Source organism: Heteronotia binoei, chromosome 1 (assembly GCF_032191835.1).
Source record: "Heteronotia binoei isolate CCM8104 ecotype False Entrance Well chromosome 1, APGP_CSIRO_Hbin_v1, whole genome shotgun sequence".
In the NCBI taxonomy this organism is placed as follows: Eukaryota; Metazoa; Chordata; class Lepidosauria; order Squamata; family Gekkonidae; genus Heteronotia; species Heteronotia binoei.
The window spans coordinates 244488918-244515540 of NC_083223.1; the positions used below are offsets into that span (position 1 = coordinate 244488918).

Consider the following 26623-nt stretch of genomic DNA (forward strand, 5'->3'; position numbering starts at 1 on the left):
ACAGGAAAACAGAGGCAAAGGTGCCATGGAACACACAGTGTGCAAATATATACATTCTATCAGATTTTCTTTAGGAGAAAGGATGGTTCCAGAGTACTTGTAAAATAGATATAAAAGTGTTTCCTCTTCACAGTGCTCATATTTGTTTTACAGAAGGCAGTTTGTGTTCTTTACTGAATTATTCTATAATTTTAAACATTCTTTTTAATTGTTCAAGTGTTTTAATGTTTGTTGCCTTGGGGACAGGGAAGGTGGCATAAAAATGTTATAAACTCTTGCATCGGCGGCTAATCCTGATGTTGATGGGGAGAATTTTTAAGCCATTCTAACAAGTCAAATGATGCAGCTTTATGAAAATGCATTCCTTAAATTCACATGCAGGCAAGTCGTTCAAGTTACTCCTAGAGGTGAACTGAAAGGCAAAAGATAAAATTCAATGTACTTCTAAAAAAGGCAACTTAAACATTACCTCTGGAAACCTGCAAGCCACCTCCCACCCAGATTTGTATCAGAGCCATCTGTAGCAGCTGCATTCAGATGTCATGAATGAATTTCAAAATAAACCACACATTGCTATGGGTAGATAACGACTCAGGGACTACCTTTACCTTTTTATAATTTCTGAATTGTGGCATTTTAATAACTTGTGACTTGCTTGAACATATGAAGCTGCCTTATACTGAATCAGACCCTTGGTCCATCAAAGTCAGTATTGTCTTCTCAGACTGGCAGCAGCTCTCCAGGGTCTCAAGCTGACATTTTTCACACCTATTTGCCTGGACCCTTTTTTGGAGATGCCAGGGATTGAACCTGGGACCTTCTGCTTACCAAGCAGATGCTCTACCACTGAGCCACCATCCCTCCCCAACATGAAGGATTGCTTTTTGAATATAACATAAGAATAAGAACATAAGAGTAGCCTCTCCAGCCCCACCCACCTCAGGGTGTTTGTTGTGGGGGAGGAAGGTAAAGGAGATTGTGAGCTGCTCTGAGAATCTTCGGAGTGGAGGGCGGGATATAAATCCAATATCTTCAGTGGGGCCAGGACACCACCGTGCCCCCCAAACACTAAGAATACAGAGCATCATTGCCCCAAACAGAGAGCTTCAACAATATGTTTATCCAGTCCCCTCTTGAAGCTGTCTATGCTTGCAGCAGCAGCCGCCACCACCACCTCCTGTGGCAGTGAATTCCACATGTTAATCACCCTTTGGGTGAAAAAGTACTTCTTTTTATCCATTCTAACCCAATTGCTCAGCAATTTCATTGAATGTGAACGAGTTCTTGTATTGTGAGAAAGGGAGAAAAGTACTTCTTTCTCTACCTTCTCTGTCCCATGCATAATTTTGTAAACCTCTATATCACCCCCTCAGTCGATGTTTCTCCAAGCTAAATAGCCCCAAGTGTTTTAACCTTTCTTCATAGGTAAAGTGTTCCAACCCTTTAATATTCTAGTTGCCCTTTTCTGCACTTTTTCCAATGCTATCTTTTTTGAGGTGTGGCAACCAGGATTGTACACTGTATTCCAAATGAGACTGTAGCATTGATTTATACAGGGGCATTATGATACTGGCTGATTTGTTTTCAATTCCCTTCCTAATAATTCCCAGCATGGTGCTGACCTTTTTTATTGCAGTCGCACACTGTCTCAACATTTTCACTAAGTTATCTACCATGACTCCAAGATCTCTCTCTTGGTCAGTCTCCATCAGTTCACACCCCATCAACTTGTATTTACAGTTAGGATTGTTGACCCCAATGTGTATTCTTTGCACTTGGTCACATTGAACCTCATTTGCCATGTTGACACCCACTCACCCAACCTCGACAGATCTCTTTGGAGTGCCTCACAGGCCAGGATAGAGCAATGGTTTAGAATCTTAGTTTGTAGAAACTTTATTGAAGTGTCTAGATTTGAATGCCATAAGAAATAAGAGAAGCCATGCTGGATCAGGCCAACAGTCCACCCAGACCAACATTCCATGTCACACAGTGCACAAAACTTAGGTGCCATTAGGAGGTCCACCAGTGGGGTCAGAACTCCAGAAGCCTTCCCACTATGGCTCCCCAAGCAGCAAGAATACCAATCCAATCCAGAGAGCCAGTTTGGTGTAGTGGTTAAGTGAGCGGACTCTTATCTGGGAGAACCAGGTTTGATTCCCCACTCCTCCACTTGCACCTGCTAGCATGGCCTTGGGTCAGCCGTAGCTCTGGCAGAGGTTGTCCTTGAAAGGGCAGCTGCTGTGAGAGCCCTCTCAGCCCCACCCACCTCACAGGGTGTCTGTTGTGGGGGAGGAAGGTAAAGGAGATTGTGAGCCGCTCTGAGACTCTTCGGAGTGGAGGGCGGGATATAAATCCAATATCTTCTTCTTCTTCAATCATGTGCCCCAGACATAGTGTTCCATCTATACGTTGTGAGTAATAGCCATTGATGGACCAGACCTCTGCTCCATATTTATCCAATCCCCGCTTGAAGCTGTCACCACTTCCTGCGGTTGTGAATTCTACATGTTAATTACTCTTTGGGTGAAGAAGTACTCTCTTTAATATCTTCTAAGCTTACTGCTCATTAATTCCACTGAGCACCTACCAGTTTTTGTATTGTGAGAAATGTCATAACAAACTGAGATTTCTTTAAACCAGGAAGCTTTGAGCACAGGTTGGAAGAGAAAAGCAGGCTCATTCTTGTCATGAACAAACAAGAGTTTATTACATTTAAATACAATATATGCTCTGCAATAGTACTCCAGGTGGAAATTGCCCTTCTATGCAACTTTTTCAAAAGTTATAGGAGCCTTCCTGAGGATTAGACCTGACACTTCTATATACTATCTTGCCTACCACCCTCAAGCCTCCAAAGCTCTTTTGCCCTCCCTTTCTGTCCCTGGAGCAACTCCTTCCCCATTTTTGCTTCCTTTAAATTCATTTAAGTGTATTTTCAATACGGAAGCTGCTTCTGACAGGACAAAAGGTTAAACATCTGCTGGAATGACTACAAAGTCTTATGGATTCTTAAAACCTTGAATAAGTCCACTATTAGTAAAAGAGCAATGTTTAATGAAGACCTGAACTGTCAACTTTGATTTTGTGTTCATCAGGAAAGGCCAGGTTTTGTTCTCTCAGGAGATACTATTTTCCAGGCAGTATCTGCAAGTATATAAGAGAATGCAAAATGACCTCCCAAACTGGAACTGAACAATAAAGTCGCTGCTATTTAGTAGGAAGGGTTTCTGTAGTTACACATGAACTAAGGCAGAGGTGTTGAACTCATTTGTTATGAGATTATGATCTGCCATAAATGCCACTTTGTTGGGCTAAGTCATGCATGCCATAAAATGTAACATGAAGTAACAGACATATAAACTTCATAAAGGTGATATCAGATGCCGAATGGTAATAGTGGGTGAATGCAAACAGTAGGCTCGATTGAAGTAGGTGTGATATGCAGAGGGGTAGTAGGTGTGGGGGCAGCTATTGGTAACGAGATAGGAAACCTAGGTCTCAGTTCTATCCAGAAGGATTCAGTCCAGGAAGATGCAAAGAATAAATGGGCATATGTCCGACAATAGAAATCAGAACATTCAGTTAGCGACCTAAGAGTAGCAGTGTTCTTACAAACAAATTTCAAAGGGAGATTAGAAAGAGAGACTGTTGAATTATAATTGATAATGAAGTTCAAGACAATGCATCCTCCAGGACTGAATTGTAACCAAGTTTTCCTGTCTCATTACCAATGTGTGCCATCATCATTTGGCATCTGACATCACTCTGCTCTCCAAGATATAAGGACCAATTCAAGTGTTCTAATACCTAATCATCAGGGTCTTTTTGAAAAAAAAATAAAATCCAGATAGGATTAGAAATATCCATTTTTTAAAAACTTTTCAGAATAAGCCAAAATAATTTCCTCATTGGAAATCCATCCACTCTTCTTCTGAAGAAGTGTGCTTGCACCCAAAAGCTTGCTGGTCTTAAAGCTGCCAGGGAACTCCAACTTTGTTTTTTCCCCCTCTCTCTCCCTGCCTTCAAGAGAAGAAGCAGCCCTAGAAAAGGAAGCATAAACTTTCTCTGAGTGTTTTCTCTCTCTTTCCTCTCCTTCCCTAAAAGAGGAAGAACAGCCCTGGAGAAGGAAGCAGAAGCTCTCTTTCCTCCCCCTCCCTCAAAGAGGAAGAGCAGCCCTGGAAAAGGAAGCAGAGAGTGAGTGTGTGTGTGTGTGTGTGTGTGTGTGAGAGAGAGAGAGAGAGAGAGAGAGAGAGAAAGACTGACTTGTCTTTGTATCTCTCCTGCACCAAGCAGAAAGAAGTCACTGAGGGAGTTGTGTGTATGGGGTGGGGGAGGAGGCAAAAGGCAGGAAATGGGAAGCAAAGAGTCACTGAAGGCACTGGGGAAAAAGCAAACTGTGGTGCAGCTGCAACACTGGAAAAGGAAGCAGGAGAAGAAAATTGGTCATGGGCCAGATCTGAGCCCTGTCGGTCTGCGAGCCATATGCTTGATACCCCTGAACATAACAATATACTGTACATAAACTATTTTAGGGAGGGATGGTGGCTCAGTGGTAGAGCATCTGCTTGGGAAGCAGAAGGTCCCAGGTTCAATCCCTGGCATCTCCAAAAAAGGGTCCAGGCAAATAGGTGTGAAAAACCTCAGCTTGAGACCCTGGAGATCCGCTGCCAGTCTGAGTAAACAATACTGACTTTGATGGACCAAGGGTCTGATTCAGTATAAGGCAGCTTCATATGTTCATATTTTTACTTTTCTCTTTTTTACACACTAACTTGAAAGCATTCTCTTTTATCCTTATACTTTTTGGACATTTTATCTAAAATCTGGTAGGGCTGCTAGTGGCCAGATAAAAACAGATCTACCTATTTGCCACCAGTAAGTGTTAGCTGAGTTTCCGTCACTGAAACAGTTAAACGAGCCTTTCGAAATCTCCTTCCTATGGAACATAACAGAAAACTTCTAACTGCCAGCACTTATGCTAATTAACTGCACTTATGATATCAAGGTAAGCAACTTTCTTTTATAGGCTGTTACAGTATAATCCTAAGCAGCGTTAACCCTTCTAAACCTACTGACCTCCATGTACTAAGAAAGGTGTAACCCTACTTAGGACTGTATCTAGTGTTGCCCATCTGTAAAATTACAGATGTTGACTCCAATAGATGACTATTTGTTCTTATTAAAGCCATTAGCAAATGAAGACTGGCACATTAGTTAAATTTATGCCAACAACAAGCATTTTATCACCCTACAATTTTTCCCAGATTATTTCTGATCTGGGATGATTTCCTCTTTTTACTTACTCATTTTGTAATGATTCATAGGCTTAATCAATTTCCTTGTTAAAATAGAAAGTGCATTTTTTTTTTAAAAAAAAGGTTGCTGGGCACACCATCTGTTTAAAGTTGGCAGAAATACTTCAGGATACCAACTACACACATTTCTGTAATTTCAGATGCAGCACTGGAAAATCAAAAGTTTTCTTAACAAAAAAAAATTATGAAAGGATCAACCAGGCTATTTAAAGCGAGTATACATATATATTTCATCTTTTCTAGCGCAGTGATCTGCCCAGCATACAGACGCAAACAGCTGTGCCTCACAGTGTGCAAAGGGCCAGCCTCTCTCCCTTCCCCCTTAGCTCCTGGAAATCTTGTGGCCTCTAAAGGCACCATTTCAGGGGGGAAATTGAGCTTCTTTTAAAGGGGTGGATGATGCGCTTCTGTGCATGAAATTTAGGATCCAACGCATATTTTAAATAAAAACATACATTATTTATATATTAGAAGCATTGCCTTGGCAGATGGTTTTCGGCTGAGTTTTACCACACGGTATTTACTTCCCATAGTTGCGTGTGGCATTCTCAAGAGACCACTGATAAGATGATCCTACTTTCTGCTTCCCTTCAAGTCTGAACTTGTTTACCGCATTTCTCAATTGGTATTTTGGTTATAGCTCAAGTAGTCTCTTTTCATATTTGTTGCAAAATGTAGCACAAGAAGGAAAAAGCTGTCGAGAATATTTGGATGAAAAGAAGGAATACTTCAACTAATTATGTGCAATCACTGAATATACAGTGGTTTAAAAAGATTTAAGATTTAATTAAAAATAATTTAAAAATTTTAAAGCTCTTTCAGCCTTTCCTTTTATGAACTACATCCCAGATTCCCTATCAGAACTCTCCTCTCAATAATTTTAAGCTTGTCAACAACTTAAGGTAGTTAGAGTGATAAGCTTATATCATTTAGGTCCAATATTCTTTGGTTAGGAAAGTTTTGTCTATGATAGCTAATTTCTAATAGCCAGGGCCTTTTTTGTAGAAAAAGCCCAGCAAGAACTCATTTGCATATTAGGCCACATCTCTTGACATCACCATTGTTTAGCATAGGGCTTTTTTGTAGAAAAGGCCCAGCAGAAGCTCATTTGCATATTAGGCCACACTCCCTGGTGCCAAGCCAGCCAGAACTAAGTTCCTGTGAGTTCCTGCTAAAAAAAAGCCCTGCTGATAGCTAATTTGCACTACAATCACACAGGAAACAGGGTCAAGTAAATTAATGACCAATACCTTCAACAGATTATCTCAGAAGACAAACTGTATACTCACACTAAGAAATTCATGAACATTTCTATTTAAACATTTTTATTTCAAAGCTAGTACATATCTACATAATACTGACCTATGCTGGACAGCTCCTGGTTACTTTAGCATACATTGGTCGAGCTGAGCTGTCCAAATTTTATCATATACTAAAAGTTATGCAAAGAGGTTCAAGACAAAAGGTTCTTTTGTGGCCGGCAATAAATACAGAAACAATTTTTAAGACAAAGAGCAGGGAAAAGTCTTCAAAACAGCATCAACTGTAGTCCTAGTCACATAAGAAGTATCTGCATCAATGCACATGAGTGGAATTTATAGCAAAAGAGCTAGCAGATACAGTCCTAACGCTTACAGAAGCAGCCCCCACCTATGCAACAGGATAGAATTATGTCAAATGCCAGTGGGAATAAAGCTTGCTGCCAGAAGGATAACATGCAGGTTCAGCCCACCCTGAGAGTGTGCAATCACATTACACTATGCTGGCTGGAATTCTAAAACCCTTGCTGTATTCTGCATGACGAGATACTATCATGTTGTGCCAAGTTCTACAGCTATGATAGCTGCAAGATGCCCTTATCTGGCTTTTAAGTATATGTTCTTCTAAAAGTACAGTAGGAATTTTTATAGCCAACCAACAGAAGCAAAATATGTAAGTTCCTATTACTTTATTTCATTTATACACTACCCCAAGCAACTTGTATAATTTGTCTCCTCTATTTTAACATCATAATATCCCTGTGAGGTAATAATAATAATTATTTTTATTTATACCCCGCCCTCCCCGCTGAGGTAAATTAGACTGTGTGACTGACTCAAGGTCACCCAGCAAGTTTCCATGAATAGGCAAGTTGTAGGCAACTTATGGTGACTCTGATGGATTGCCAAGGCAAGAGATGGAACAGAGATAGTTTGTCATTGTCCATCTCTGTAATAACTCTAGAACTCCCTGGTGGTCCTATCCAAGTACAAAGCAAGAGGACCATCAAAAATCTGATGAGATTAGGTTAGCCTGGGCCATCTGGGTTAGGGTAATTATTCACTAATACTACTATCCTCAGACTGGACTCAGGAAAACCAAAAAGATCTAAACAGGATTCTAAAAGGAACTGCCTACACATATACAAGAACAAATCTACAGAGACATACTACAGAGACATCAACCAGGCCATTCCTGTCTTCAGTCCAAAATACTCAAGCATAGCAACCTAAAAAGCCCTATTATCTCAGGCATAATCATTGTAACTATGGGGTACCTGGACTCCATTCTCAGACTCTTATGTCATCGACACCCCAGTTAGGTGTATAACATTTGAGAAAAATGACTGAGAAAAATACAACACTGACAATCTTCCTGAAAACGCTATCTTGACTGCTATGGATGTCTCTACATACCAACCCCCACACCACCCACAAAGACAGATTATAAGCCATTAGGAACACTATGGTAACCATGCCACCACTCCCTGCCATTTTCAGCCACCTACAGATCTAGGCACCTGCATGGCGCTGTTACATGTCAGCATTTCCATGGCTGCCTCAGAGCACTACTTCCTTAACTCCTATCCATTTTAAAAACATATTTAAAACAATTATTAGCTGTCTTTCTGCCTTACAAGAGCTTGAGACATTACCATCTTTCTTATGCTTAAGATTGTCATCTGGTCAAATGGGAAAGAAGCTCTTCAGAAATTTCACCAGACTTTAAGCAACTTTCACCCACCATCAGCCTATGAGTCAATCTATAAAACTAGACACTACTGTAGACATACATGACAGATGCATAAACACCACCTTATACTGGAAATGTACTGATCAAGCATATCTACATGCCTCTAGTTACCATCCTAAATATGACCAAACAATCCTACAGCCAAGTTCTATATTAGAATTGCACCTGTTCCAACGCTTCCATGCTCTACATCAAACAGAATAAATGGACATAAATTTGATGTTTAAAATCACAGTACTTAGAAACCAGTGGGAGACCATTTAATCATCTAGGTCAGGAGGACATTCCACTGTTGACCTAAGAATGACAAAGAAGTTTCAAAGGGAAATTACAACGCGAGATTCCAAAACCTGAATGAAGATGTGAAGGCCTGGGCAGGAAAAAAACATGTGGGTTTTTTTGTTTTGTTTCCCCCTTAGGATTTTTTTTTTAAAAATTCCAACAGAAAAATTGGAAATTTTGAGGACTACTGAAAAAACTATGAAATATTTTCTCCTTTAGAATGAGTGAAATGCTTTTAAAGTCAGCTCTTAAATCCAATATGCATTAGTAGAGCTAATATAGCTGTATACCTTCTGTTGTCTTTTTGACTTGATGTGACTGACCTTTTCACCTCTCCCTCAAACGATTGAGAAATATTTACCCACAGACTGGGTAAAAAGTAGCGCATTGCCCTACCTTGCAGGAGGAGGAAGAAAAAAAGATCAGAAAGAGGTATGACAAAAACTGCACCAAAGTCTTAGAGGAAAATTGAAAGTTTAATGGAGAACTTAGTTCTCTCTAACCAACAGCAAAAATTAAGATAGATGTGCTAAGATGGCATAGGATGAATCAGTTTGCAGTTTTCTCTCAAGTACTGGCTATATTTGCAATTTTGCTTGTCCAAAGCTAAGGTACCTATAACAGTTAAATTCCATAAATATGTCAAATATTGCAATTTTATATGCTGTAAGTTATAAATGATGCATTTTATGCTGTTAAAGCAATAAACTTAGTTTAGGTTTGGCAGGATAGTAAGTATTGCATATACCGTACTTCAATTTCTCCCCCCCCCCCAAAAAAAAACACCCCAATTTTTTCCTGAAAAAAACAATAGGAAAAAGTTTTTTGTCCTATGGCTTCAAAATTTCCAGAAAATGTATAGCTATGAACCTGAATTCATTAACAAGTTCATGACAAAGGACCTCCACACCCCCACTGAACAGGGACATAGGACTCTTACTGCATTATGGATGCTAATTTTCTTATTTTTACATTTCTATGCCTATCTACTAGTTCTAATCAAGCTGATTAGATTTTGCACTGTACCTCTGCATCCTGACTTCAACTGGCCCTTTTTTGTCACATTCCTCCACCTTCTGATGTGAATATATGGGGTTGCTGGACCAGAACTGGGTCCCTGGAGGCTAAACTGAATTCCTACCAGAAATTCACAGGCTTCCTGCTGCAAGTGGCAATCACTTGGCAGACATAATGCAGTGTGGACAATGCTATCTCACTGTTCTTACACATGGTTTTAACTAATCAAGAGTGCATTGCCTTTCTTCTAAGTAGAAAAAAGAAGACACACAATTTGCATGTGATGAAGGGCTCAGGATTAGCTACTACACTCAAAAGGAAGATGACAATCAGCCTGTTTTTGTCCAATCTGCAATGGCTGAACTGGCTTTGGGGCTTGATTTAACATGCTGGTTTTAGTCTGTTAAGCCATTAAAAACCTGAGGCCTGATGAGCTCAGGGAATGTCTCCTGTGGAGAAATGCCATTTTAGGCTATGTTTGTCTGGGAGTTGGCAGGAAGAAGCCATCAAACTGGAGTCAGGCTTCAGCATAGTCTCTTCCTCCTCCCACCTCCCCTCCAGTCTGGAAGCAGCAATTCTGAGGCGGCCTCCTAGAGAGGCAGGAAGTCTTTTAGGCTGGTCTCCCAGAAGGCTGCAGGAGGGAAAACCAGTTCCTGGGCGGGAACTGGGTTTTATATTAGTGATTTTTGGCAGGAAGCCTTCAGTTTGAGTTGGGCTTTGATTTCAGTCAGTTGGGTTGGTGAGTCTGTTCTGGATGGTATGGCCAGGGCAAGTATTATATTAGGGGAAGAAGGAGCGTTTTTCCCAACTTTGATTTATTTCTTCTGTTCACTATTTTAAAATGCCCATATATAGTTGTAAATTTTAAATAAATGTTTTGTCTTTTTAAAAGGCAGTCCCTCTGTATCACAGAGTTTCCCCAACTGCCTTAGACCACGCTACTGCAAGAGGGGAGTCCAGGGAAGGAGGAAGGCATACAGTTGGCAAGGGTGCCAATCCTCCAGGGGTCTCCCAAAGAAGGACTTTGGTCTGTCATAACCAGGTGCTGGGTTGGCAGAGGACCCTGAGGCCAGGCCTCAGAACTGGCAAGGGAGATTTGGAGTCCTGTTCCTCTCAGTCAGGAACGCCTAAATTGAGCAGGTGGTGGCAGCGTGCCCTAGTGGCGGGAAGATGATAAGCTCCCTTCAGGAGTTGGCAATTCAAAAGAGATTTGGTGGGACTAGGTCTGAAGGCAGAATCGGGCCGGTTCAGTCATATCTCCCATAAAAACCTCTCAGACATTTAAGATCTACTAAGGATGCTCTCCTCAAAGTACATCTTATGCAGAAGCTAGACTGGTCCCCATGAAACAAAAGGACTTTTCATTTGTTACCCTGAAATTCTGCAGTTTTCTTCAATGTTGGGTACATATGGCTCCCTTGTCAGTTAAAGACCCTTCTTTTTTGTGACTTCAGAAGCTGAGACACTAAAATGTTTTCCTGCTCAGCTTGCTATTTTGTTGGTTTAGACTCATTTTATATTGCTTGCTTTTTTATTTTAGTGCACTGTGATTTGGTTTTAATTTTTTGTATACTGTTTTTGAAATGTTGGGGGACAATATAGGTTTATCACATAAAATAACATAATTGGTCTGACACACACTTCTGCCTATATTGTCCTCCAACATTTCAAAAACAGCATATGAAAAATTAAAACAAAACCACACTGCATTAAAATATTTGCCACACCATGAAAAATACTTTCATGTATTTTATGTTAGATAAGCTAGAAAGCCTATATGCTTATGATCACACAAGTCTCACAATGTGTGACCATTGTTTTTTTGTTCACAGAAGTTCTTTCATTTTATTTGAGTTATATCCTGCCCTTTTGAGAGGCTTTGTATATTTACTTACTTCATTTATACCCCACCTGTATCCACAGCTTACATCATTCTCTTCACAACTATGAGAGATAGGTTAGGCTGAGAGTGTGCAACAGGCCCAAAGTCACCCAGCAACCTTCCATGGAAGAATGGGGATTCAAACTGGGGTCTCCTATATCCTAGTGTGATGCCCTAACCATTATACCACTCTGGTTGCAAGAAACTATTAACACATTTGTGCCATTAAAACCACAAAGGTACCCAATCTGTCCTACAGGACAAGGCCTTCTCAGTGGCAGCTCCATGCTGGTGGAATGAATTCCCAGAGGATATTAGGGCCCTGTGAGATCTTCTTCAATTCTGCAGGGCCTGTAAGCCTGAGCTCTTCCACCTAGCTTTTGATTTATGTGATCAGAAATTGCTGCACTGAAGGAATAGCTAACCACCTGACACACAGACCTGTTCCTTATGTCCATCTGGAAAATGTGGATGTTACACTATGATGCTGAAGAGAATATGAAGAAGATCTGCCACATCTCACCATCTTATTAATATTTATACTTGTAATATAGCACCTATATGTTTTTAGCGATATTAGTTTTAAATGTTTTTTGTTATTAATTGTCACGCCCTGACCCTGCTTCAGTAGGGAGGGCAGGGTATAAACCAAATAAATACATACATGTTATTACTACAATATGCAGCAAAAATATTAGACCAAGCAGTCAAAGAAATTCCCTAATAAAAGCAAGTCACTCAGTGATTAAAGCCATTTATGAATTTGAGATTAAACCTTACCTCCATTGCTAGAGCTGCTGTTTGCTGATCATAATGGTTCAGAAGATTAGGCATAAATGTGGTATTGTAAGGAAGGTCCTGGCACATCCTTAGGATGATAGGTTCACATGAGAACAGGCTGTGGCCACCTGTGCATCTTACCAGAATAGCCAGAGGCCAAAGAAAATGGAACATCCAGTTTGCAGCCATCCTCTCACGGTGATCCTGTGAATCTCCAGCTTATTCAGCAGTCATGGTTAGCATTTCCGCTTCTCTCTTTAAGGTTCTTCAGAGACCAAGCAACACTTTGCATTCATACCATTCAGCATAGTCCAATAGAAGGTTGTTATTCCTGAGGCACTAACAAGGTACTTCATCGTGGCCTTTGCTTCATATTGAGACAGTTGCATCAAGCCATCTAACCAACCACTTAACCACATTCCCAAACCACAGATCCCATATCAACAGGTTCTCTTCTTTCATTCAAAAAGCAACCTATAAATAAATAACACATATTAATATTACAGTTTAACAATACACTTAACAGTTAAATAGGACTCAGAACTGGATCTAATGGACTCCGCCCTGCAAACCCGTAGTCCTGGACTCCCTTCATTCATATTTTGCCAACCAAACCTTACTTATTTCCATTTAGCCATCCTCTTGCTGCTTAAAATATAAAAAGGATATAACAGAAGTAAATAGAACAGGAGCCAATGCTGTGGACTCTTGTGAGCAAAAATTCTACTTTGTGAGCTACTGGTGTTACAGCTGTAAGCTACAGCATAAATTAGTTTGCTCTGGGGGCCATTTTTCCTGAGCTAAAACAAAAATGTGTGAGCTGGCGGATAAAAAACTGAGCTAGCTCACAGTAACTCAGCTAAAAGGAACACTGAACACAATGGTCTGCTCATCAAGCAGAACTGGTGGTCAAGTCACAGTCAAGTTATGGTGACCCTGTAGGTTTTCAAGGCAAGAAACATTCAGAGGTGGTTTGCCATTGCCTGCCTCTGCATAGCAACCCTAGACTTCCTTGGCAGTCTGCCATCCCAGTATAAACCAGGGCCAACCCTGCTTAGCTTCCCAGATCTGATGAGATTGGGCTAGCCTGGACCATCAAGGACAGGGCTAGCACTTAGGGAGGGGCTGTGGCTCAGTGGTAGAGCATCTGATTGGCATGCAGAAAGTCCAAGATTCAATCCCCAGCATCTCAAGTTTAAGGATCAGGTGGAAGCTGATGTGAAAAGACCTCTGCATGAGACCCTGGAGAGCTGCTGCCAGTCTGAGTAGACAATACTGACTTTGCCAGACTAGTGGTCTGATTCAGTATAAGGCAGTTTTATGTGTTCACTTTAAAAATTACCTGGGAAACATTTTGTGTTTTAAAAAAAAATTACTTGGGAAATCCAGCCATTAAACATCCAACTGCTTGATTCAGGCCCTACTTTCAAAACAGCTTCAAGTTATCTTAAAATGTAGACTGTAATTAAACATAAAAGTCTATTTTTAAAAGGTTACTACACACACCAAATGATTTTCACTGATCAGTAAATTCTTTAGTTTCCCCTAAAATCTTAACAAGTCTGGTGTTCACTTTCTTCACCTGCATTTTTTACCATGAAATTTAAGTAACTTTCCTTCTTGAAGAACAGCCATAATAATTACACCATGGAAAACAAATCTGACGCAAGGAGAAGATACATTTGCGTAGTCTGTATGGTAAGGGTGCCCTTTAGCCTGGGTTCTAGTGATTAAATAGGGCAGGGACAAATTTTCATCATTAAAACTTCTGGTGATTAACATCTCCTGCTAAATCAATTAAAACATGCAGTTTATACCATAACATCTAGAGACTAGATGCATAAGCAAGCCAGCAGTGACTTTCAGTCACATTTTCACAAGTATTATTACAAGCTTTGGGTGACAAAAAACCTGAATACTGTATCACACTTTAAAGTTCAGAGAAAAACAAGGATTTGCAGTTAATTCACTTGTAATCAGCTGAACATTTCTGTGGGTAGAACTCCTTCTGCATGCAGAAACACTTGGCTAGATTCTATCTAGTCCATTTGTTAAGTTAGCCTTCTCAGAAATTAAAATTACATTCAATAAGCATGGTATAGACCAGAGACTGAGAACTTTGCCTGTTTATGGGACACATAAGGAAAACAATTAACATGAAAGCTATAGTTAATTGGCATATTTAAATTGCATATATCCAACCATTTCCACCACATTGTTTTCATAAACTCTACTGATGCCAAAATGCAGCTGAGCAGGCATCTTCTACAATTCTCTTCTTCCAAAGCAGTGATCATATGGGGCACTTCTGGTGTCAGCAGAGGTGGAACTATGTAGGGAGCACATAGGAATGAAAACACTTATGCAATAAGAACCATGCAAATCAAGCTCTTCTGCTACTATCTATCAGTGATAAATGGGACTGGCAACTGCTCCTATCTGTGCAAGATACCTTATATACAATACAGATATAAATTACATACAATTCTTCTGTCCCCCTCAGAAAGATTATAAACATCTGATTTCTCACCACCATGTAAGACCTGGGTTGCTATGCAGCAGAAGCCAATGGCAAACCACCTCTGTTCATCTTTTGCCTTGAAAACCCCATGAGGAGGTCAGCATAAGTCTGCACTTTATTATATTGGCTGCCACATCTTCAGATTCCTCTATAACTACAAGGACCAGAAGCTTTTAACTATAGCCTAGATTCTCTAACAGTGCAGTCCTAATAGCACCTCCCTGTGAATAAGCCCCACTGAATAGACCTCAGTAAAATTCAGAGTAGGCCTGATTAGGACTGTGCTGTAAGGGTCATATAAGTAGATCAATTTGATTTTCTAGACCTTTCACTATGGACTAGTCTTGCTGCTGTTTTATTGTATTATATCAGTTTTTCATCTGATTGTTGCTGTTCTCATATTACTTTTTGTTTATTGTAACTCAGTTGAATGTGGTTTTGAAGACCTTTTAAAGTGGAAAGACAGCACATAGAATCTTGAAAACCCAAGTATAACTAATATTTATTTATTTAGAATTTATATCCCGCCCTTCCCACAAGTGGCTCAGGGCTGAATATTGCTGAACTCTTGTCATACACTATCAATTTTAAGTCTATACAACTTCAGAGTTATAGCATATCTCCCTCAAATGCCTTTCAGTCACCATTTTGTTCAGATGGACAGAGTATTGTCACTGAGTAATTATGAACACAAATAAAGAGCAGCTGAGATCTTTCTATAAAGGAAATATATGACCATATGTGACCAGAATAGCACAGAAAAACCGTGACAAAAAAAGGGGAAGGATCAACCAGGATGTTCTGGTATGGGACAATGCTCTTTATTTAATAATTGAATGCTCACTACACTTTGCACAGTTAGAGTTCTAGGGTACATCTCTTGACAGGGTTTGCCATTTTGTAACAAAAGAGAGATCTTTGTAAAATCTTTTTTCAAGCCTAAAAGTACACATATTTATTATTTATTATTTTCAATTTATAGCCCACCCTTTCCCAGATGGGCTCTGAGAAGATCACAACTAGTAGATTTCTAAATTGCCAATACTTCATGAAACTTCCAAACAGCACAATTGCTGACTCTTCCCTCCCTCAGGCCAACTCTCACTAGTGTGGTGTAGTGGTTAGAGTGCTGGACTAGGATCCGTAAGACTAGTTGTAATCTCCACTCTAACAATGAAACTCACTTTGGGCGAATCACATACTTTCAGCCTAAACCACCTCAAAAGGTAGTATGAGGATAAGATGGAGGAGAGGAGAATAATGTAAGCAACTTTGGGTTCCCACTGGGAAGAAAGACAGCGTACGAATGAATAAATAAAGCTTCCAGATCTAATAAATGAAATAAAGTTTCCATCTCTGACTACCGAGGGTTGCAGTCTTACTTTGGAAGAACATATATGCACTTTCCCAATGTACCCTGGACAGAAGTCATTGAAATTCTGTAGTGTCCTTGGTCATCAAGAGGCACAACTGCATTCATACACAGTAGAAACTGGAATGTTGAGCAAACTAAAGCCTAATTTTCTTTTGGTGTGCAAATTTAAAGTGTGTAAAGCTGGTGTTTGTGGGATGGCTTGCTGGATGACCTTGGGCCAATCACACTTTTAATCTAACCTATCTCACAAGGTTGCTGTACAGAGATAATGGAGAACAGAATTATGTAATATTACTTGGGGCCCCCAGTTAGGGAGAAAAAGGGGTACAAAGAATGTCAATGAATAACAGCTTTATTTTTAAAAGTCTGGCAACTAGAACATATGTTTGGCTTTGATATAAAAAAATTTGTCAACTGCAGAAGCCAAATCCCATCCAGGTCAGTTTTTCTCCTGAAGAAGAAGAAGATGATGTTATTGGATTTATATCCCGCCCTCTACTCCAAAGAGTCTCAGAGCGGCTCACAATCTCCTTTACCTTCCTCCCTCACAACAGACACCCTGTGAGGTGGGTGGAGCTGGAGAGAGCTCTCACAGCAGCTGTCCTTTCAAGGACAAGCTCTGCCAGAGCTATGGCTGACCCAAGGCCATGCTAGCAGGTGCAAGTGGAGGAGTGGGGAATCAAACCCGGTTCTCCCAGATAAGAGTCCGCACACTTAACCACTACACCAAACTGGCTCTCCCTCTCCCTGATTGGTTGGCAGCCTTCCTTATCCTCCGGGCCACTGTCTAAACAAAAACTGTAAGACTGGTTGTGACATTCCAAAGGACAGAAAAAGTTTTCCATACATGAAGGCTGATTAAGCACCTTTTGTTAAGTCTCTAATCACTTTTCAGGTGCCTATTTAGCAACACTATAGTAACAGACATTCACAATATCATTGGCATTTGGCTAGTCCAAAGGGGGAACCTCCCCCTGGAACTTTGTCAATTAACAGGTCAAATAATTAATCATCAATTATTTAAAGCACTAGTGATTCAGAGCAAGAATAATGATTCCACAGAGAATTACAGTAATTACAGAATTAAAGAAACAACTCTCCTCTAGAAGTCTCTTCTAAACTCTCTTCTAGGGTCCACTTTCAAAGACATTGTACACAGTACTGTACCTGATCACATGGAGAACCCCCTCCTCAGCATATGAAATGCAGTAGGCTTAGGAAAGTAGCATCACATTAAGCCTATGTAGCCATGTGATAAATCTGAAATTTCTTGGGTTTATACATGAAACGACTGAGCGCCTATGGGAATAGGAATTTTGGATTTCTTCCAATCCAAAGGTGGAAGTTTTTATGGCCACAAGTATTTTGCATGTATGTAAAAAATTGCTAAGAATTCTCAGGATCCAAGGCTGAATTCAAATAACAGAAGGAAAGAAGAGACAAATCTCATTATTGATACTCTGACCAATTTACCACTTTTAAATTCCAAATGAAAGGCAGAAGGCCAAGAAGAGGAAGAACAGGAGAGGAAGCTTCAGTATAGCCTAATAAGAACACAGAACATGAGAAGCCATGGTTGGATTAGACCAATAGCCTATCTAGTTCAACACTCTGCATCACACAATGGCCAAACCCAGACCTGTGTTGAATTTGACCACAGAACTGTCTTCATTAATAATCAAGAAACTTTGGTAATTCATGGCTGTGCTATAAAATACTTACATTTCCTAAGGTGCCATTTCAGTTTTTTTCTCATTTGAGCTCTTCCAATTTTTAAACATCAAAATATCAAGCACAGATATACAGTTTTATTCCCACAAAATGTTAGTGTACCAACATCTTTGCTCAAATTAACCCATCTCAGTCTTTCAAGACTTAGTTCACACTATGAATTTAGGATGACAAAAAGGCTAACTGTCCATATACTCACACATGCTGTTCAAATTCAAGACAACCACTTAAATAAACTGCAGAACATACCTTAAGAAGGAACCTTACGTGCAAACAATTTAAGCCCAAGAGCTTCACAGTTAACAATGAGAGAAAACAATTAAATCACTAGAATTTCTGAAGAGAATGGATATGCCTTACAGGAAGATGTGCTTACTGAAGGCAGTTCTTAAGTATTGCAGTATTTTGGTGGCAGAATGGTGAAGTGCTATCTGTGGTAATTAATTATTTAGTCACGGTGCGAAAGAAAAATGAACAATTTCATGACTTCATTCCAATGGCTTTCAAGCAGGAGGGACAAACCTTATTCCTTTGAATTTTTAGCTTGCACCATCCATGACAGTTTCTAATGCCCCCTTCCCCAGCCTGAATCCCCTGGAAAAAAAGTAAAAGGTGCTATAAATCCCCTGAAAAAAGTACAAGGTGCTATAAAGCACTCATTGCAGCTAAACATTTTTAGTATATTCTTCAACTCCTTGCAAATTTTGAAAAGAACAGTGTAGGCAAGGAGGGAGCATAATCTTTTGTAAACATAAAAAAGCTAAGCGTCTTTCACCCAAGGCCTTGTAAATGGGAGTGAAGTAGTAATTCTGATTAAAATTTCCTTTCTGCAGTAGAGGTAGTTTCTCTTAGGAAAAAAAAGTTCCTCTCCACCTGAAAAGCAAAACATTTCTTCACACCCTTCCCCACCCTAGTTTCCCTCAGTTCTTACCAAAGGACTAGCGATATAACACTTTTAACCATTCCTTTCAGAATACTAGCAAGAAGGCAGAGACACTCATTATATTTGAGTATTTATACATCCTTGCTATGACCCCAGTTTCTGTAAAAAGACACAGAGGAACATTTTCCATCTCTGTCTTTACTAAGATTTGTCCCTCCTGAGAAAAAGGAAGAGAACATATAACTTGGGAAAACTCTTGCATCCAGTGGGCACATTTGTGTATGTGTGTGTGCACGTGGGGGAGGGGGGAGAGACATAAGAACTGTCTTGCTGTATCAAATCAAGGGACAACATTCTCTTTCCAGAACCACCCAGCCAGAAGAGTTCTGGCAAGCTAGGCACAATGGTGACAATATCCCCCTATACACTCCCCGTATATTTAACATTCAGTGATTTACTGCACAAGAAATAAAAACAGAGGATCCCCACGCCTCCCCTGTCCTTGATGGAGTGAGATGGAAGTTTCAAAATAATTTAGGGTGTGTGTGTAGGAAATAACAGTCTCCCTTAGCCAATAATTAAACAAGCTAGACTTATTATTTGGGGGCTGGGAGAGCTCTGGGGGCTGTGGCTGACCTGGGGTCGCCCAGCTGGCTTTATGTGGAGGAGGGCGGAATCGAGCGGGGCTTATCCAGATTGGAGTCCGCGGCTCTTAGCCACTGCACCACGCTGGCTCCCCCCTCCCCCCCAACTCATTCAACCTAGTCCCTTTCCCACCAAAAGAGACTCTCTCAACAACACTCCCAAACTCCCCTCCCTCTCTCCTACTCAAACACAACCCTGGAGATGAAAGAAAAGCTCTCGATTTCAACGTGCAAGGAGCAGAGGAGAGGAAAAGAAAGGAAGAAGCGTAACTCTCAGGGATAACAACAGCTCCTGCCCACCCTGGTCCCCCCCCCCCCCCAATACTGGGAGAGGGAGAAAGAAAGGACGGAGATGTGAACCCCCTCCCCCAAAAGGTATAATTTTAGCGCTTTCCTATTTTATTTCTTCCGCTTTTTCGATACGCAGGCTCCAGGGGGCGGGAATGGAGACCCCTTTAGGGAGGCAGGAATCAGAAACGGGGGAGGGGAAACCAGCATTTCCACACCTACGCCTGTCACTTACGATGGGGAGGGGGAGGGCTGCAACTTCCCTCCCCCCTTTTTATTAAAAGGAGAGCAAGAAGGAGCCCGGCCCCCCATAGGCTCCAAGAGACGACCTTCCCCTCCTTTCTTCCCTCAATGGAAGCGGTGGAGGAAGAGAAGCAACCCACCTCAGCCCATCGTGTTGAGACGGTCCGTAGGTGATTGGAGATGCCCCTGCCTGCTTCTTTCCCCGCCCCCCTCGCTATTACTGACCAAAGATGGGGGAAATTATCCCAGCTGCGCCGGCCTTCTTGCGCTGTTACCTGCGAGCTGGACGCTCCGGCCCGGAATCGCTCTCCTCAGGTTGCGAAGGGAACTAATAACCTCAACGGCCGCCGCGCCTTCTTCCCCTCGCGCTTTGCCCCGCCCCCTCGTGAGCCCCAACAAGGGAGAACAGGGAAAAAACAGAGCCAATCTCGTCTCAGGCAGCCCGGCTGGTTGCTAGGTAGAATAAGAAAAGCCAGTTCTCTTTTTTGATTGGCTGCTGCATCTAGGCAACGGTTTCCATGGAGAACGGAATCAACTTGCGGGAGGTGGTGAGGAGAAGGCGGCCTAGGTCGCTGTCCGTTGGGGGAAGAAGAAGATCGGTGGGGATGGCTGGGAGGGTCGTTCCCCCCACCCCCAGAAGCGGCACGGTGACGTCCTGTGGATAAAGAAACAAGGAGAACAGGAGAGTGTACGGATCCAGGATTACATAGGTATGGATGCACTATTATATTTTCTATATCATTCAATATCTAGCTATCTGAATGTTATACTGGGCACTGATTAGAAGCAAATCAATCGATAAACTCACTTTCTGAAGCACTGTGGGACTATCAATACAAATACTGAACAAATACAAATATATTTGGGCAATTTTGATGTCAAAAGGTATCAGCCTGAAAAGTCATTTCAATTAAACAAAAACATGTGACAGCATTTTATGTTGTTTTTTTAAACAAGGGTTTTGTTTCAGGCTGATCTCAGACTTTCTCTTGGTTCATTTCTGATTTTGCCTCAGAATGTGGACACATGCCCTCCATCTATATCTTTTAAATACATTAATTGATATAGTACCTGGTTCTTCTTTTCAGTACAGAAGCCATAAAGCAGGATTGTTTTCTTCTTCCTCACAAGGTGTACCCCATTATACAAAGGTCTTCCATATGTCCCCTTGGCCTGGACTGTAACATCTAGTCTAGCCTGATGGTTTATCTATCTGCTATTTGGGATATTGGGAGGGGAAATGATTGAAGCTGGGTGGGCAAGGGATCAGATTTATTGTATCGGCACATCATCACAGGTACATGGTTTTTCTTCTTCAGATTCCCCTGATGTATACCAATTGCTGATCTGTAAAGAAGTTGTGCCCAGTGCTGGAGCCTACCCGCCACATGCACCTGTTTATGTAGCCATGTTGCATTACTGCATGGAGTCATTTCCACTGAACTAACAAGGCAAGCATATTTTCCTGGGAGTAGCCTCATTAAATAGACTTGAGTAAGAGTCTGAGTAGACCTGCTTAGGATTGTGCAAGGCCTCTTGCTGATTGTTGGGGTGGGGAGAAGAAGCTGCTGCTGGAGGAAGAAGAAAACAGTATTTTATGCACAACAATAGGAAATATGGCTAATTTATTTATTATAAAATAGCATGCTGTTTAGATTTTTTTTCAGATGTCTAACCTATTCTGTCTCATTGGCTCATGGACAGTTTGGCCACATGGGCCATAGCTCAGTGGTGGAAAGTATCTGCTACATACATTTGCATTTCCAGTTAAATGGATCTCAGGTAACAAGCTCTGTTTGAATCTTTGGAGAATTACTGCCAGATAGAAAACCCAAACAAGAAAGTATTGTGGAATTACATAATTAATGTCCTGTGAATAGGAATTCTACATATTGCGTGATTACTAGCAAGAGCAACTTTCTGTGTGTCCTGGCTTACTGTCCTGATCTGGGAAACAGGTGGCACAAACCTAAGGTGGTGTTCTTGGTTGAACTCCAGCCAATGAGTGTTTAGAATCCTGTAAAATCAAGTACTTAAAAACAATAATAAATGGGGAATTTAGCACTATCTGTCATTGCCAACATGTGGATTATGCTCATTAGTTGAAGTGCTTATGTATGTCTTAAAGCTTTTCCAAACAATGATTTATTGAACTTCTTCCTGCTAAAGCTTATGTTCCTTCCCTCCCTCATAAAACAGGCCTGGTCTTTGTTTGAGGTCTCTGCCTTAAATTTTTTGCAAGGTTAAACCTGGATTAGCCCAATCCAGGGAATCACTCTAATGCCCTTAGTTAATATGATATGAGTATTAAAGTGTACTAATCTTTCCTAAATATTATCAAATTATGTCTACGAATTAACAGCTGGCTTGAATTCCCATTGAAATAGTTCCTTTTCACCAGATCTGTTGGCAGCTGGCCAGACTTCAGATCTAAAACTTTTGTCACAGTCAAGCAATGGTACTAAATAGGAGTTGGAGCAGCCCTAAAACATGTTATTTCTTCCGTCTTTCACATGTAGAAGTGGTATAGGTTTCCCACGATGGAGAATGTTCCTCTGGTTAAACAAGTAGCCAGAACGTTCCTCCGCAAAGAACATATGCCAGCTTACACTGATATCATAAATCTGTGATGTCATATTGCCCTGCGAAGTTGACGGCATTTGCTGATCAAACTGAGTGATCTTATCCACTTAGATCAGCAAGGTTACCAGTGCAATCCTAAATGGAATTACATCCTTCTAAGACTTCAGTGACTTAGAAGAGTATGATTCTTTTCAGCATTGCACTGTAGGTCTATTACACTTTGCCTCAGGGTTTTAACAGTCATCATAACTAGTGTTCTGGCTGCTTATTGTTTTGCTTAACCAAAGAAGCACATGTCTCTAGAAGCAGTAGTAGCTCTAGAAGTCAAAAGCTAAAGTCCGGGAAAAGGGAATGCACTGTCCATTCCAACTGGTTATTCCAACTGGTCATTCCAACTTTGATAAAGTTCCTCATCAAAGGCTCCTTAGAAAACTTGAGAGTCATGGAGTAAAAGGACAGGTCCTCTTGTGGATCAAAAACTGGCTTAGTAATAGGAAGCAGAGAGTCAGTATAAATGGGCAGTCTTCGCAGTGGAGGACGGTAAGCAGTGGGGTGCCGCAGGGCTCGGTACTGGGTCCCATCCTCTTTAACTTGTTCATAAATGATTTAGAGTTGGGAGTGAGCAGTGAAGTGGCCAAGTTTGCGGATGACACTAAATTGTTCAGGGTGGTGAGAACCAGAGAGGATTGTGAGGAACTCCAAAGAGATCTGTTGAGGCTGGGTGAGTGGGCGTCAACGTGGCAGATGCAGTTCAATGTGGCCAAGTGCAAAGTAATGCACATTGGGGCCAAGAATCCCAGCTACAAATACAAGTTGATGGGGTGCGAACTGGCAGAGACTGACCAAGAGAGAGATCTTGGGGTCGTGGTAGATAACTCACTGAAAATGTCAAGACAGTGTGCGTCTGCAATAAAAAAGGCCAACGCCATGCTGGGAATTATTAGGAAGGGAATTGAAAACAAATCAGCCAGTATGATAATGCCCCTGTATAAATCGATGGTGCGGTCTCATTTGGAGTACTGTGTGCAGTTCTGGTCGCCACACCTCAAAAAGGATATTATAGCATTGGAGAAAGTCCAGAGAAGGGCAACTAGAATGATTAAAGGGCTGGAGCACTTTCCCTATGAAGAAAGGTTGAAACGCTTGGGACTCTTTAGCTTGGAGAAACGTCGACTGCGGGGTGACATGATAGAGGTTTACAAGATAATGCATGGGATGGAGAAAGTAGAGAAAGAAGTACTTTTCTCCCTTTCTCACAATACAAGAACTTGTGGGCATTCGATGAAATTGCTGAGCAGAAAGGTTAAAACGGATAAAAGGAAGTACTTCTTCACCCAAAGGGTGATTAACATGTGGAATTCACTGCCACAGGAGGTGGTGGCGGCCACAAGTATAGCCACCTTCAAGAAGGGTTTAAATAAAAATATGGAGCACAGGTCCATCAGTGGCTATTAGCCACAGTGTATGTGTGTATATAAAATTTTTTGCCACTGTGTGACACAGAGTGTTGGACTTGATGGGCCGTTGGCCTGATCCAACATGGCTTCTCTTATGTTCTTATGTTCTTAACTGGTTCAGTTGGCAAGGATTAAGCAGTGAGATCTGGAAGTGCTTAAGTTTGTCTTGGTTGATTGAAACACAGAAGCTGGTTTCTTAGTGGCAAGTCAGCAAGTGTACAACAGAACAAACAGTTTAAAGACTGCAGCCCAAAGCTGTTCAGTAGCTTAATAATTGTAAACAATAAGAGCAGTGTTCATGTGGGCTTTATGATGTACAAACCATGTTTACAGATTTTTTTAAAAAGAAAAAGGAATGATGGGTGCAGTTCTCAGCATTCACAGCATTTGGCAAAATATGTTCTGTGGTGATCATAATGTGGCCAAGAGGCTCTGCCTGCTTATACAGGACCACCCCAACAGCAAGAGAGAGTGGGGCTCCCAGTTCTGGAAACAAAATGGATTCTGATCAGAAACAGGCCAAGGAAATATTCTATTCAAAATGAAGTGGAACCTGGAGTGAGCTTGTTCTGGTTATCACCGTAAGGCATCCTCTTGGTGTGGCCCTCTCTGTCAAGTCGGCAGATTCAATAACGAGTCGTTGAAACAAAATAACTAGTTTATTGATACTGTTGTTCTCGACTAGGCTAGTATTGAAAGACTAAAGATCATACAGTAGAATGCAATCATATAAGGTACACTTCAAAGGAATTCTTTAGGGAGGGGGAGGGGGACTATGCAGGGCACATTCACACACTGATGTTACCATTTCGTTCTCAGGCCTACTTTGGCCTTGAGCGTTGGCGGCTCTAGCCTCCCCCTAAGCTCGGCCTGAGAAGGCTCAGATAAAACGTTCACATATTCCCATTTCAAAGCATAACAAAGGAAAGGAGGGGGGAAAGGAGAGTTCAAGCTAGCAGCAATGGAATACAGGTTGGCTTTACCCATGGTGCCTTTCCTCCAAGCCAAAGTTAGGTACATACTTGACCAGAGTTTTATACAGACTTGACACTCTCCCCCGCCCAAATGGAATGCATTAAGACAATGGGGGTCTGCTGATAAGGATGACTCATAACTTAATCCTCAACTACTGATCAATGGCCCTTCCTTAGGATCTATAACTCCAACTCAGCGTTTTCTATTTACTTCTGTGCCAATGTCTATCACATAAGAACATAAGAGAAGCCATGTTAGATCAGGCCAATGGCCCATCCAGTCCAACATTCTGTGTCACACAGCGGCCAAATATATATATATATGCTTGTGGACGCCACCACCTCCTGTGGCAGTGAATTCCACATGTTAATCACCCTTTGGGTGAAGAAGTACTTCCTTTTATCCGTTTTAACCTGTCTGCTCAGCAATTTCATCAAATGCCCACGAGTTCTCGTATTGTGAGAAAGGGAGAAAAGTACTTCTTTCTCTACTTTCTCCATCCTATGCATTATCTTGTAAACTTCTATCATGTCACCCCGCAGTCGACGTTTCTCCAAGCTAAAGAGCCCTAAGCGTTTCAACCTTTCTTCATAGGGAAGGTGTTCCAGCCCTTTAATCATTTTAGTTGCCCTTTTCTGAACTTTCTCCAATGCTATAATATCCTTTTTGAGGTGCGGCGACCAGAACTGCACACAGTACTCCAAATGAGACCGCACCATCGATTTATACAGAGGCATTATGATACTGGCTGATTTGTTTTCAATTCCCTTCCTAATAATTCCCAGCATGGCGTTGGCTTTTTTTATTGCAAACGCACACTGTCTTGACATTTTCAGTGAATTATCTACCATGACCCCAAGATCTCTCTCTTGGTCTGTCTCTGCCAGTTCACACCCCATCAACTTGTATTTGTAGCTGGGATTCTTGGCCCCAATGTGCATTACTTTGCACTTGGCCACATTGAACCGCATCTGCCACGTTGACGCCCACTCACCCAGCCTCAACAGATCCCTTTGGAGTTCCTCACAATCCTCTCTGGTTCTCACCACCCTGAACAATTTAGTGTCATCCGCAAATTTGGCCACTTCACTGCTCACTCCCAACTCTAAATCATTTATGAACAAGTTAAAGAGGATGGGACCCAGTACCGAGCCCTGTGGCACCCCACTGCTTACCGTCCTCCACTGCGAAGACTGCCCATTTATACTCACTCTCTGCTTCCTATTACTCAGCCAGTTTTTGATCCACAAGAGGACCTGTCCTTTTACTCCATGACTCTCAAGCTTTATAAGGAGCCTTTGATGAGGAACTTTATCAAAAGCTTTCTGGAAGTCAAGGTAAACAACATCTATCGGGTCTCCTTTGTCCACATGCTTGTTCACCCCCTCAAAGAAATGTAACAGGTTAGTGAGGCAAGATCTTCCCTTGCAGAACCCATGCTGAGTCTTCCTCAATAACCCGTGTTCATCAATGTGCCTACTCATTCTGTCCTTGATAATGGTTTCTACCAACTTTCCCGGTATTGAAGTCAGACTGACTGGCCTGTAATTTCCCGGATCTCCTCTGGAACCCTTTTTAAAGATGGGGGTGACATTTGCTACCTTCCAGTCCTCAGGAACGGAGGCAGATTTC

At 41.4% G+C, this 26623-nt stretch overlaps 1 protein-coding gene across 3 annotated transcripts in view; it reads right to left on the reverse strand.

Moving 5' to 3' along the window:
• The window catches only part of FZD3 (frizzled class receptor 3), a 38659-nt gene extending 18267 nt beyond the window's left edge, over positions 1-20392 (reverse strand). The window contains exons 1-2 of one of the 3 annotated variants that reach the window (XM_060250403.1): positions 20252-20392; positions 12292-12765 (exon numbers count right to left, since the gene is read on the reverse strand). In XM_060250403.1, the coding sequence (XP_060106386.1) occupies positions 12292-12480 (189 nt within the window). In that variant the 5' untranslated portion in view covers positions 12481-12765; positions 20252-20392. Of the gene's footprint in view, positions 1-12291; positions 12766-17652; positions 17725-20116 lie in introns of those variants that run through there. The other 2 variants (XM_060250404.1, XM_060250405.1) reach the window with 2 other exon arrangements.
• Between the last annotated feature and the right edge of the window lie 6231 nt (positions 20393-26623).